This window comes from Carettochelys insculpta, chromosome 32 (assembly GCF_033958435.1).
Source record: "Carettochelys insculpta isolate YL-2023 chromosome 32, ASM3395843v1, whole genome shotgun sequence".
NCBI classification, from domain to species: Eukaryota; Metazoa; Chordata; order Testudines; family Carettochelyidae; genus Carettochelys; species Carettochelys insculpta.
The window spans coordinates 796623-811384 of NC_134168.1; the positions used below are offsets into that span (position 1 = coordinate 796623).

Consider the following 14762-nt stretch of genomic DNA (forward strand, 5'->3'; position numbering starts at 1 on the left):
ATTGGGCTCACCTTCTTTTTTTGGAAATCCTGGTTTCAATGCCTAACATTCCCCATCCTTCTGGCCCTAGCAGAGATATCGAGGGTCCTTTAACCTGTGTTTGGGCTTCCAGGGACAGCGATATGACTGACGAAAGAACTTTAGCCAAGAGTATTTTAATTAGGGAGCAGTTAATTTTTTTCTTACTATAAAATAGAATTGACCTTAGTTCCTTTTTACTATTATTCTGGCAGTTCTACTTTTCTATTCAATCAGATGATGAAGGACGTCAAACGTGAGCAGAATTTTTTATGTAGGAATTTTCTTTGGCATGACACATTTACTTTTATTTCGGGTTGCTTTTTGTTTTGGGTCAGAATTTCTGCTCTCCTTTATTTTCTTTTTTGAAACCAGCTTTGTTGCCCATGACTTCCATTTTTAATTTAGTGAAAGACTGTCCTTGTATCCCAATTCATCAGTTCCGAAAATAAATTTTAACTAAGCAGGAATTTCCAAGTGCTACCAACAGATAAACCAAAGAGGATTTAATCCTTTCACATGAAGAAGAAATTACCATCTGAGAAAGACATTATTTCTCTGAAAGGGGAATAGAGGTTGAACCTCTGTAATCTGGAACTCTCTCATCTGGCAAAATGTGTAAACTGGCATGATTTTCTTTAGCCGTATGACCACTTCTCATGGTGTGGCCAAGTTTGTTGTTGTCCTATAAAGTTTGTTTGTAGCCACCAAGCCTGCCTTTCCATGTTCTTTGCTGCTTTTTAGCTGTAATTTACCCCTAAATGTCTTCCAAGAGCCCAGTAAGCAGAGGAAGTGTTGATAATGCTGCTTGACAATATCAACCACACATAGTCTAGAAAATTCTCTTGTCCAGCCCTGACCAGCTCCTGAGGCTGCTGAATTCAACCTATAGTAACACATCATCTGCTGAAGTGTAACAGAGAGGAAGCCGTGCTAGTCTATACACTATCAAAACAAAAAGCAGTCAAGTAGCACTTTACAGACGAGCAAAATAGTTTATTAGGTGAGCTTTCGTGGGACAGACCCACTTCTTCAGACCATAGCCAGACCAGAACAGACTCAATATTTAAGACACAGAGAACCAAAAACAGTAAGCAAGGAGGACAAATCAGAAAAAGATAATCAAGGTGAGGAAATCAGAGAGTGGAGGGGTGGGGGGGAAGGTCAAGAAATAGACTGAGCCAAGTATGCAGACGAGCCCCTATAGTGACTCAGAAAGTTCCCATCACGATTTAAACCGTGTGTTAATGTGCCGAATTTGAATATAAAAGCCAGCTCGGCTGTTTCCCTTTCCAGAACGGTGCGATAATTCTTCAATAACACACATACCTTTAGGTCATTGACAGAATGCCCCATTCCATTAAAATGTTGACTAACTGGTTTGTGGATCTGGAGTGTTTTGATGTCTGTTTTGTGCCCATTGACCCTTTGTCTAAGGGAGTTAGAAGTCTGTCCAATATACAAAGCATCTGGGCATTGTTGGCACATGGTGGCATATCTGATGTTAGTAGAGGAGCATGAGAAAGTGCCCGTGATTCTGTGAGTAACCTGGTTAGGTCCAGAGATGTTATCTCCAGAGGAGATACGTGGACAAAGCTGGCAGCGGGCTTTGTTGCAGGAAAAGGTTCCAGGACTGGTGTTCCCGGGGTACAGACTGTGGCTGTTAGTGAGGATCCTCATGAGGTTGGGAGGTTGTCTGTAGGAGAGAACAGGCCTGTCACCCAGGACCTTCTGGAGTGTGGCATTCTGATTAAGGATAGGTTGTATATCTTTAATAATTCATTGCAGTGGTCTGAGTTGGGGGCTGTAGGTGATGACCAGTGGTGTTCTAACTCCCTTAGACAAAGGGTCAATGGGCACAAAGCAGACATCAAACCACTCCAGATCCACAAACCAGTTAGTCAACAATTTAATGGAATGGGCCGTTCTGTCAATGACCTAAAGGTATGTGTGTTACTGAAAAGGAATTATCGCACCGTTCTGGAAAGGGGAACAGCCGAGCTGGCTTTTATATTCAAATTCGGCACATTAACACATGGTTTAAATCGTGATGGGAACTTTCTGAGTCACTATAGGGGCTCGTCTGCATACTTGGCTCAGTCTATTTCTTGACCTTCCCCCCCCACACCTCCACTCTCTGACTTGCTCACCTTGATTATCTTTTTCTGATTTGTCCTCCTTGCTTACAGTTTTTGGTTCTCTGTGTCTTAAAAATTGAGTCTGTTCTGGTCTGTCTATGGTCTGAAGAAGTGGGTCTGTCCCACGAAAGCTCACCTAATAAACTATTTTGCTAGTCTTTAAAGTGCTACTTGACTGCTTTTTGTTTTGATCATCTGATGAAGTGGGTCTTTGCCTATGAAAGCTTATGCTCCAAAATCTCTGTTAGTCTATAAAGTGCCACAGGACTTCTTGTTTTTTGGAAGATACAGACTAACACAGCTACTTCTCTGATATTTGTAGTAACACAGTACACCAAGAAATGCTGTAGGATTCAGACATCCAGGTAGAAACCCAAAACTTATGTTACTGATATAATTGAAGACTATTGACAGTAGAAGAGACCGGAACACAGTGCAAAACCCACAATATTTATTTTCGAGAATCTGAAGGAAAGGTTAGGGTTAGGAAGCAGCTGGCAAAAGATCATCAGTGTGAAAGGTAAAGCAGCAAAATTGAAATGCAATACAGCTTGAGCCTCTCTAATTAGAAACCCTCTGGTTTGCCAATATCCATAATCCAGCATGATTTTAGGCAGACGGATGACCACATCATGGGTGCGGCCAAGCTTTCTGCAATCACATCAAGTTTGTTTGCAACCAACAGTCCTGACTCTCAGTATTCTGTGCTCTTATTTATTTGTCATTTAACCCTAAACTTCTTCTAAGAGTCCAGCAAGCAGTGAAAGTGTCAGTAATGTGCTAAACACTATTGACCTCCTGTGGTCCATCAAATTCTCTTGTCTCACACCAATCAGGTCCTGAGGATGCTGGATGAGAGAGGTTCAACCTGTACTCTGACTCAGAAAGAAAAAGTCTATGCTCCGGCATCCGCCATGTCTGAAAAACATATGATTGCTTCTCCGGTCAAGGTGGGAAGTGAATAAAAGTAAACGGGTTATCACAAAAAACTCTAAGGATGAATGGGGCTCAGATTTATAGCACTGGAATGGCAATATTGGGTCACATCCAAAGTTCCATCTAACCCAGTATCATCCAACAGTGGACAACCCCAGATGGTTCAGAATGAACGAAGAGCTCCCATTTTTTCTCACATATTCCCACATTTTGCAAACCCATCATTTTGCTGGAAACATCATTCATGTCCATCCTGGCTAACATCCATAGATGCACCCATCCTCCATGTGTTTATCTATTTACGAGTTTCTAGGGAGTGTATTTTGCTTTGCATTGTGAGTTGTATTACTTGTAAGAATGTGGAAAGAAAAAAAATCTCGATTCCCTCTCTGCATGTGTCTTTCTTCTAGATTTCAATTTTTCTATCACACATTTATGTTGCACCAATATCAAGGTGACCTTCCTCTCAATTTTTGTCTCAGTCTGTCTCTACCTCTCTTCTTTGTGATCTGCTTTCTCATTTTTATTGCAGTCACATTCTTCCTTCTGGGTAAGACTGACTCTCTTCTTTCTTCATTCATGGGTGTTCATGTCTATTTCACTTACATTTGTTTATATGGGGTTGGATTCAGATTTCAGTTGCCCTTTTCCACATAGACCTGATGGAATTTACCCTGGAGGATCTGCAATCAGGTAGCAGCCCATGGCTTGTTTTTAGGGGTTTTATTTTTCTGTTTTTCAGTTGTTTCTTCCAAATGGTGCAATTTTCTCATTTGAATCTGCAGTGGCAGAGGACAGATTGACAGACCTTTAGACAAATCTCAGCCTCTTTGGTCTTTTGACATTTGTTGCATGGATTATATCTATACTCAATCTCAAAAGTGTAATTCCCTACTCCAGTGAGCTAAACACACAAGCTTTGATTTAGGTATTGTGCTCAGATAGCAGCGTGGCCTCAACAGCACAGACTAGTTGCCCCAGCTCAGTTCCATGTGGGGTCCGAGCTAGGCACAAAAGTGCTTCGTCCCTAGCCACTGCCTGATATGGTCTGCTTTTATGGCTAGTTTTCGCCTGCTAATTGATCAAAGCTAGTGCATCTCAAGCTAGGAATAACACCTCCCAGTTACAAGGAAGGCATACTCCTTAATCAACTTTAAATATCTTTCATTTCTAATCCACTCACTCGTGTTCTGTCCTCTAGACAAGGTGATACACTGACACGGCAAAGAGCTGTTTCAAGTTCAAATGAACTGAATGCCATTCGGTGGGACAGTTCGGTAAGTTACGAAGGACCAAGGCTCAAGATCTTAATTGTATGAGCCTTCCTCTACAACTTCAGATAGATGCAGCACTGTGAGATTACCAGTCCCAGGTTTCTGGAAGTGTACCCAAAAGCACAACATGAATATTTAACGCTTTTCTATTTCTAGCTACACAGGATGGAGCAAGCGGAAGGAAGGAATCAAACTCCGATTACTGAATTAATTCTTTTAGGATTTGGGGATGACCTTGAACTGCAGCCCTTTCTCTTCCTGCTGTTTCTACTGATCTACATTGCAGCTGTGGCTGGGAACCTCCTCATCGTTGTGCTGGTGGTCTCTGATCAGCACCTTCACACCCCCATGTACTACTTGGTGGCCAACTTGTCCGGTGTGGAGATCGGCTACATCTCAACCACCCTGCCCAGGCTGCTGGCCAGTCTCCTGACTGGGGACAGAACCATTTCTCTTAAGAACTGCTTTGTGCAATTTGATTTCTATGTTTTCCTATCAAATATAGAATGTCTGCTGCTCACGGCAATGTGCTACGATCGGTATTTAGCGATATGCCACCCACTCCGATACACTGCTCTGATGAATGGCCGGGTTTGTTGCCAGCTAGTGGCAGGGTGTTGGATAACAGACATTCTGATGGTCATCACAGCACATATTTGTCTTTTGCACTTTACATATTGTGGTCCCAGAGAAATTGACCATTTCTTTTGTGATTTTGCACCCCTTCAAAATCCATTCTGTGGTGACTCCCAGACTCTGCTAAGGCTGGCTAATATTTTGTCTTCCCTATTGACACTTGTCATCTTTCTACTGACACTGATATCCTACTTTTCGATCATCGTGACCATCCTGAGAATCCCATCCAGCACCGGGAGGAAAAAGACCTTTTCCACCTGCTCTTCTCAACTCACTGTGGTTACAGCCTATTATTTGTGCGCGATTGCAGTCTTTGTACTTCCCATGTTCAACCCATCCGCTATCCTACAGAAAATATTTTCTGTCTTGTATGCTGTCCTGACACCCTTGATCAACCCTGTCATCTACTGCCTGAGAAACAAGGAGGTCAATGAGTCTCTAAGAAAAGCTATTCTGAAACTGATGACTTTCAGGAAGAGGCATGGAGAATGAAAACAAACATTTTTGCATATGGTAAAATGGATATAAAGCAATGGATTTTCTAACACATAGCCCCTTTCATTGATGCATCGAATCATAGAATCCTGCGGCTGGAAGACACCTCAAGAGGCCATCCAGTCCTGTCCCCTTCGCAAAGTAGAATCAACCCCAACTAAAGCATCCCAGCCAGGACTTTGTCAAGCCAGGACTCAAAACACTCTAGGGATGGAGATTTCATCACCATGTAATGCCATGAGAACAGGGTTACCACTCATTGACTTTCTTTCCTTCTTTGTTTCTTTCTTTCTTTCCATTACTCTACCGAGAACGGAAAGAAGGTGGAATCTCCTGCTGAGGTCCCTTCCAGCCCTAGAATTCTATGGTTCTATGAAGTTGAAGGATGCTACCAAATCACCTCTCACTCTCCTTTTCTGTTAATGTCACTACAGAAGTAGGAGGCAAGTGAAGTTTTAGAGGCCTGCCGGCTTCAGGAGCAGCTAGTGGAATTTTAGAGAATTCTACTGGGGCAGACTCTGGGATTCTGTGATTCTAGGAACACCTACATCTTTATAGCAAACTTGGTACTATAAAAGAAGTCTTAGTTTCAGATGTACATTTCAGGGGACGAAGCCCTCCAGTACATTGATCCAGCCATGAATACTAGTGCCAAATACTGCAAGGAGCTTAGCTGATTTTGCACAGATCTGTCTGTCCTCCATCCCAGCTGAATGCAACACCATTCAAACTCCATTGATTGTTCCCCTCTCCTGTCAGTTACAACTTTGAGAAGTAGGTGAAATCTTTTGTCCCCACAGGGAGTGGAGAACTTCTGTGGAGATCTGCAGCTGGATTCTAAGTGTCCTTCCATGTGAAATATCACACAACTTTGCAGGGTCAAGGCAACACTGAAATACCTATTCCAGTACTGATACCAATGTCAGCATAGGAACCTAAATACAAATTTTTCAAGATTACAAATTTTGGCCACAGTTTTTCTTTCTACTGATTCAGCCTCGATTCAGCATTGTACAGTTGCCAAGAGAAGGGAAACAAAACTCCACAGTCACAGCTCAGGATATTTCTAGGAGCCATGAGCAAAACCAGTCAAGAAATGATGGTGTTAATTTGAGGGGTTCTTCTACAGTCCTCCCAGGAAGTAGTATCCTGTAACTAGCAATCTGGAGAGTCACTCTCTTATTTCATGTCTTCCCCATTGAGTCCTCCATCAGTTACCCAATTTTAACTGGAGAGACAGGGGAAGCCCAACACACTTGGTTATCTCATTCCCCAGTGGGTGGACACTCACCTGAAAACTAGTAAAGTCTTGTTGAAAACCCTTTCCCTCCCTCTAACAGTGGGAAATTTTGAACTCTGGATCTCTGATTTTTGAACTGGGTGTCTTAACCAGTAGGCCAACAGTGATAGGGTAGCCCACCCTTCCTTCCACTCAAAGTTTCGTGTGAGGTCACCTACCAGAGGGGACCCCTTAGGTAAGTTAGTTGGAGGAAATCTGGGATGTGCGCATCTGGTCTCTTTTTCTGAGGCTGTACAGTGCATACCCAGAGGCAGAAAGCTAAATTATCTGGTGGTTTTCGCTGGACATGCCCACAGACTTCAGGAGCAGTTGAGTGGAATTGTAGAGAGTCCTACTGGGGCAGATTCTGGGATTTGGGAACCTTGTGTGGTTAGGAGCCCAAGTCCAGTTTTTGTACCTCAACCCACGTGACTTTTGGAACTCCAACTAGCTTCTAACTGCATCTTTAGGCAAATAAATACTGTTATAATTCTATCCCTGAGTGTTTGGAAGAAAAGTACCAGGGCTCTACCCCCCAGCTCCCCCAGCTCTGTGTGTGTGTCTGGGGACTGTGTCTCTCGTCTGTGTACAACACGAGTTTGCTACAGTGGAAGCACCACGTCACAATTCTGCTGTGTTCTCCTTTTCATAGTAGTTTTTGTTTTGCTTTGTTTGTTTGTTTGTTTTCTTTTAATCACACAAAATGTTGAGAGGCTGGTTCACAATGGCCCAGATTCTTCTCCCATTTATGCTAGCGTAAAGAGAGAGTACTACCCCACTTACTACTGTGGCTTGTCTGTTATCAGAACCTGCTTCCACAGCATAGTGATAGAAACACTGGAGCAGACACATTCTCTGTGCAGCCCCAGGGAAAAGTGTGAACTTACACCAGGCAACAATTTGGACCATAGCATTGAAAACACAGCAACTTGCAATATTTCAGAGGACACAACACAATCAATGTTTCTGTTGATTAATACCCAGTGGCCTTAATTGGAAACACTCCAACCCCAGCAGAATATATTAGTGAAGACACAGTTTTTATGCCATTGAGGAATTCTTGTGTTGTCTTTATAGATCAGCTATTTAACTCCAAATTTATCTGGTGGCTGCAAACCTGTTACCACAAGAGAACTGGAACAGGCACGTGGGCGTTTTACTGATTTCAATCTGGGTCTTTTTGCTGATGTCTAAATGCTGTTAAAATTTGACATTTTTGGACCCCACCTCCTCATGGACATCTATCAATGCCATGGCTACAGTTAAAGGGAGCTGAAAAAGAAGTTGGTCTGATAAATGATATGACTCCCACCGATGTTTTCTCATCAAACATTATGACAGAAATCCATTTCCTTGACTTAAAAAGAGGAAATGTGTGTGAATTAAAAACTGTGTCTAATCCCAGTGGTGCCTAGGCCTTATTTTATACTGATGTTTTGGGGGCTGCATCTCATCTCACTCGTACAGCGTAAATCTGGAGTAACTCCATCAAAATATTTTGGGCTTATGTTCATCTCCCACACAATGATGTAAATCAGAGACGCTTGTCCCTTCCTCTGCAGCAACAAGCTCTGGCTACTTTTGTAAATGTGTCACGCTTCATTATTTATGGTGTATAAGACAATCGATTGTATTGTCAGGGTCAAGTGCATGTCGGATAGTGGGCGTGGAGTTATTTGTGCATCTCAGGATCTAAAGTGATCTTGGGATAGAAGAACATGAGAACTGCAAGTCTGGGGCAAGACCTATGCCAGACATTAACTCAGTTCCAGTTAGGGCAATTGGGCAGCTAGAATCAACTTATCTACAGTTGACTTACCAGGCTGTCCTCACTGACTTTCTCCCATTGACTTCCTTTAGATTGAGAAGTACAGAGGTTGGCTGCTGACCCCAGATATTTCAATTTCACTCACAGGTGCTCAAAATCAAACCCCAGAGGACCACCCCCCAGACCGTGTAGGGAGGACATACCCTTAGAGGAAAGCTTATGTTATGCCTCTATTAAGCCCTGGTGGAACATCTGCTGGAATGTCGTGTTTGGTTCTGAAGCCCATAGTTCGAGAAGAATATTGATATGTTAGAGATAGTGAAGAGAGGAGCCATAAGAACGATTAAATAAAATACAAGTCCTAGTGATAGATTCAAGGAGCTCAATCTACTTACCTTACCAAACAGCAGGTAAATGGGTGACTTGTTAACACTTACTAGTGCCTGCAGGAGAAACAAATATATAATAGGCTTTGCGACCGGGTGCTGGCAAACAGGGTGCGTGCTAACAGGAGGGAGTTTGGAGAGGCTCTCCTGGAGGAGGAGAAGGAAGGAGCAAACTAAAGCACCTTGGGGTAAGTGGCTGCTTATATTTGGAGGTTTTGGGCTTGTGTGTTTGTTTGGAGTTTGGAGTTTGGAGTTTGTTTGTTTGGAGTGCTGAGCTGAGTGTGTGTTTGTTTGTTTGAAAGGCCGTGTGCTCAGGCAGGCAGGCAGGCAGCTGGAAGCTGATTAGGTTTGAATTGAAACACCGTGTGCTGATTGGCTGAGCTGTAGGCAGAGGGAGGAGCTATCAGGGAGGCCGAGCACTTAAACCCTGCTAGTAAGCGACCAGGGAGCTTTGCGACCGGGTGCTGGCAAACAGGGTGCGTGCTAACAGGAGGGAGTTTGGAGAGGGGAGTTGAGAGGGGGAGCTTGGAGGGAGCCAGTGACTTCTGTTGCCCTTAAACTAAATCCTTTATAACAACCTCTATCTGAAACATTTAATTAACCCTCATATATAACTAGAGTAGGAAATGGAGGCAGAAGCCCAGCAGCAGAGTGGGGGCTATCCTGTTTATTGTGTCGAGTGCAGTATGTATGACTACCTACCCTGTGGGCGGGTGGCGTATGTGTGCGCTCGATGCAAGGAGCTCCTGGCCCTCAGAGACCGAGTGCGTGCTTTGGAGGCCAGGGTGGCTGAACTGGAGGAGCTAAGGAAGGCAGAGGTGTTTGTGGATGAGACTTTCCGGGACATAGTAGGGCTGTCCCACCTCCAATCTGACAGTCCTGAGGCTGTTACGGAGGATGAAAGGCTCAGGGAAGGAGAGCAGTCAAGGGGAGCAGAGGGAAACCATCCCGTAGTTGGGACCCTCCTTCCAGAGGGTGATGTTGTATCCTCTCGTGCCGAGGATACTTCTCCGGGGGAGGGAGCGCCAGCTGTTAGGAAGAAGCAGGTTTTAGTAGTGGGGGATTCGATCATTAGAAATATAGATAGTTGGGTTTGTGATGACCGGGAGAACCGTATGGTGACTTGCCTGCCTGGTGCGAAGGTTGCGGATCTCTCGAGGCATCTAGACAGACTTATGGGCAGTGCTGGGGAGGAGCCGGTCGTCGTGGTACATGTTGGTACCAATGACATAGGGAAGGGTAGAAGAGATGTTCTGGAGGCCAAATTTAGGTTACTAGGAAAGAGACTGAAATCCAGAACATCTTTGGTGGCATTCTCCGAAATGCTTCCAGTTCCACGCGCAGGGCCAGATAGACAGGCAGAACTTCAGAGTCTCAATGCGTGGATGAGACGATGGTGTAGGGAAGAGGGGTTTAGATTTATTAGGAACTGGGGACACTTTTGGGGTAGGGGGAGCCTATACAGGAAGGATGGGCTCCACCTAAATCAAGGTGGATCCAGACTGCTGGCATTAAACATTAAAAAGGACATAGAGCAGTTTTTAAACTAAGAGGTGGGGGAAAGCCGATTGGTGCGGGGGAGCACCTGGATCGGACGGAGACTTCTCTTACACGAGGCTCCATAGATAGGGATTCCCTAGAAGTTAGTCAGATAGGGAACGTGGGAAATAATATATGGGCAAGATCAGATGTGAAACAATCGTGCATAAAAAAATCCAACGCGTCTATGAAAGGCAGACATATAAATAGTGGTAGTTTTCTAACATGCTTTTACACTAATGCTAGGAGTCTGTCTAATAAGATGGGTGAACTGGAGTACCTCATATCAAAGGAGGAAGTTGACATAATAGGCATCTCAGAAACATGGTGGAATGAGGACAATCAGTGGGACACTATCATACCGGGATATAAATTATATCGGAAAGACAGAACAGGTCGTGCGGGTGGCGGAGTGGTACTATATGTGAAGGATAATATAGAATCAAATGAAGTAAAAATCCTAAAGGAATCAAAATGTTCCATAGAATCATTATGGATAACAATTCATTCCTCTAATATGAATATGGCATTAGGAATATATTACCGACCACCTAACCAGGACAGTGATAGTGATGCTGAAATGATGAGGGAGATTAGAGAGGCTATCAAAATAAAAAACACAGTAATAATAGGAGATTTCAATTATCCCCATATTGATTGGGTGCATGTCACCTCAGGACGGGATTCAGAGATTAAATTTCTTGATGCCTTAAATGACTGCTTCTTGGAGCAGCTAGTACAGGAACCCACAAGGGGAGAGTCGATTCTCGATCTAGTCTTGACTGGAACGCAGGATCTGGTCCAAGAGGTAACTGTTACTGGACCGCTTGGAAATAGTGACCACAATATAATAACTTTTAATATTCCTGTGTTGGGAAGAACACCGCAGCGGTCAAACACTCTGGCATTTAATTTCAAAAAGGGGAATTACACTAAAATGAGGAAGCTAGTTAAACAGAATCTAAAAGGTAGAGTAATTAAACTAAAATCCCTGGAAGCTGCATGGAAACTGTTTAAAGACACCATACTAGAGGCCCAACTTAAATGTATACCCCAAATAAAAAAACACAGTAAGAGACCTAACAAAGAACCACCATGGCTAAACAGCCATGTTAAAAAGGCAGTGAGAGAGAAAAGGGCAGCTTTTAAAAAGTGGAAGTCAAATCCTAGTGAGGAAAATAGAAAGGAACATAAACACTCCCAAATTAACTGTCATAATGTAGTAAGAAAAGCCAAAAAAGAGTTTGAGGAACAGCTAGCCAAAAATTCAAAAAACAATAGTAAAATGTTTTTTAAATACATTAGAAGCAGGAAGCCTGCTAAAAAAGCAGTGGGGCCCTTGGATGATAAAGATATAAAAGGAGCGATCAAGGAAGACAGTGCCATTGCGGAGCGATTAAATGATTTCTTTGCTTCAGTCTTCACGGCTGAAGATGTTACAGAGGTTCCTAAATCTGAGCCAGCATTTTTAGGCGACAAATCTGAGGAACTCACTCAGATTGAAGTGACATTAGAGGAGGTTTTGGAATTAATTGATAAGCTGAATAGTAACAAGTCTCCAGGACCAGATGGCATTCACCCAAGGGTTCTGAAAGAACTCAAATGTGAAATTGCGGAGTTATTAACAGTGGTTTGTAACCTATCCTTTAAATCCACTTTGGTACCAAATGACTGGAAGACGGCCAATATAACACCAATATTTAAAAAAGGCTCTAGAGGAGATCCTGGCAATTATAGGCCGATAAGTTTAACATCAGTACCAGGTAAATTAGTAGAAACACTAGTAAAGAGTAAAATTGCAAGGCACATAGAAGAGCACGAATTGTTGGGCAAAAGTCAGCATGGTTTCTGCAGAGGGAAGTCGTGTCTGTCTAATCTATTAGAATTCTTTGAAGGGGTTAATAAACATGCGGACAAAGGGCACCCAGTGGACATAATATACCTAGATTTCCAGAAAGCCTTTGACACGGTCCCACACCAAAGGCTTTTATGTAAATTAGGTGGTCAAGGGATAGGAGGAAAGGTCCTTTCATGGATCGGGAATTGGTTAAAAGACAGAAAACAAAGGGTTGGAATAAATGGTAAATTTTCACAATGGAGGGGGGTAACTAGTGGTGTTCCCCAGGGCTCAGTCCTGGGACCGATCCTGTTCAACTTGTTCATCAATGATCTAGAAAATGAGGTAAGCAGTGAGGTGGCAAAGTTTGCAGATGACACCAAGTTGTTCAGGACAGTCAAAAGCAAAAGGGATTGTGAAGAACTACAAAAAGATCTCAGCAAACTGAGTGATTGGGCAGCAAAATGGCAAATGAAATTTAATGTGGGTAAGTGTAAGGTAATGCATGTTGGAAAAAATAACCCAAATTACACGTACTACATGATGGGGTCAAATTTAGCTACGACAGATCAGGAAAGGGATCTTGGAGTTATAGTGGATAGTTCTCTGAAGACATCCATGCAGTGTGCAGCGGCAGTTAGTAAGGCAAATAGGATGTTAGGAATTATTAAAAAAGGGATCGATAATAAGACAAAAGATATCATACTTCCCCTATATAAAACTATGGTACGCCCACATCTCGAGTACTGCATGCAGATGTGGTCTCCTCACCTCAAAAAAGATATATTGGCATTAGAAAGGGTTCAGAAAAGGGCGACTAAGATGATTAGGGGCTTGGAAAGGGTCCCATATGGGGAGAGGCTAGAGAGACTGGGACTTTTCAGTTTGGAAAAGAGGCGATTGAGGGGCGATATGATAGAGGTATATAAAATCATGAATGGTGTGGAGAAGGTGAATATAGAAAAATTATTTACCTTTTCCCATAATACAAGAACTAGGGGACACCAAATGAAATTGATGGGTAGTAGGTTCAAAACTAATAAAAGGAAATTTTTCTTCACACAGCGCACAGTCAACCTGTGGAACTCCTTGCCCGAGGAGGCTGTGAAGGCCAGGACTCTATTAGGGTTTAAAAAAGAGCTTGATAAATTTTTGCAGGTCAGGTCCATAAATGGCTATTAGCCAGGGATAAAGTATGGTGCCCTAGCCTTCATAACAAGGGCAGGAGATGGATGGCAGGAGATAAATCACTTGTCTTCTGTTCTCCTTCTCTGGGGCACCTGGCATTGGCCACCGTCGGCAGATGGGATGCTGGGCTTGATGGACCTTTGGTCTGACCCAGTATGGCCATTCTTATGTTATGTTCTTAAGTTAGGCTCTTCCCTCTAGCAGACTGAGCTCTGAACCCACTTATGTCTGAGATAAAGCTAGATAAACTCCACTTGGTAATAAGGTGGACATTTTTAAGAGCAAGCGCAATTAACCACTGGAACAATTAACCAAGGTTCATTGCAGATTCTACATCCATGACTCATTCTAAACGAAGGTGGGTTTTTTTTGTTTTTTTGGTTTTTGGTTTTTTTCCCCCGAAAGTTCTACTCCAGGAATTATTTTGGGAAAATCTATGCTTCCAGGTCATCAAGAAATCAGACTGGTTGATCACAGAGCTCTCTTTGGGATTTTGAATCTATGGATGTAGTTCAAACATGGCAAATGCAGGAAAGTGCCTAAATTCCATTGACTTTCAGGAGTTATCTTATTGGCCCACTTACACAGGCTACACCCCGGCCAGGTTGCTGGGCCAATGGGCTCTGTCTCTGGCCTCGGTGGGCTGTCTGTTGCTCACCCTGGCCCTGGCTGCTTAGAAGCTGACTCCATCCCCAAGGAATCCAGCTCCAGTTGCTGCTACCAGGCTCCCAGCTGGCAGGGCTCCTGGACATTAGGCTTCTGGACTGCCAGCTCTGACAGTCTGGTCCAGCAACATCTGTTGTCCTGCCAGTAGAGAAGTTGACATTTACAAAAATATTTCTGTGATGAAAGGTACAAGAAGAGATTGTGTCAAACAGATTAAAACCTACTGTGTGCAAATGATTTTATTTCCTTTCTTTCCTTTTTGTGCTCGCTCTTTCTCTCTCTCTCTCTCTCCCTCCATTCTCCCCCACTCATGGAATGACAAAGTGTCATTAGACTGTGATGACTGTGCATTCCTTTAAGATGGCTGGTGTATACTATACCTACTATAGCATCTGGGACTTCCTTGTCCCATTTTCTCACCATCTATCCACTGCCTCTACTATTTATTTCACAATGTTCCGCTGTCCAATAATTTTACATTCCCACCAGCAGGAATATCAATGGAGATTTCATCTAATGATAGGAAAGAGATGTTACCAACCACTTGAGACACTAATGTCTGTGAAAGAGAATAACAATAAAGAACACCGAGATGTACTGTG

At 43.2% G+C, this 14762-nt stretch overlaps 1 protein-coding gene across 1 annotated transcript in view; it reads left to right on the forward strand.

Annotated features, from left to right (window-relative positions):
- Positions 1-3070: 3070 nt before the first annotated feature.
- Positions 3071-14762, forward strand: part of LOC142004483 (olfactory receptor 6C75-like) — a 37237-nt gene continuing 25545 nt past the window's right edge. Inside the window, exon 1 of the mRNA XM_074982126.1 lies at positions 3071-3106. Within this exon, the coding sequence (XP_074838227.1) occupies positions 3071-3106 (36 nt within the window). The remainder of the gene's footprint in view (positions 3107-14762) is intronic.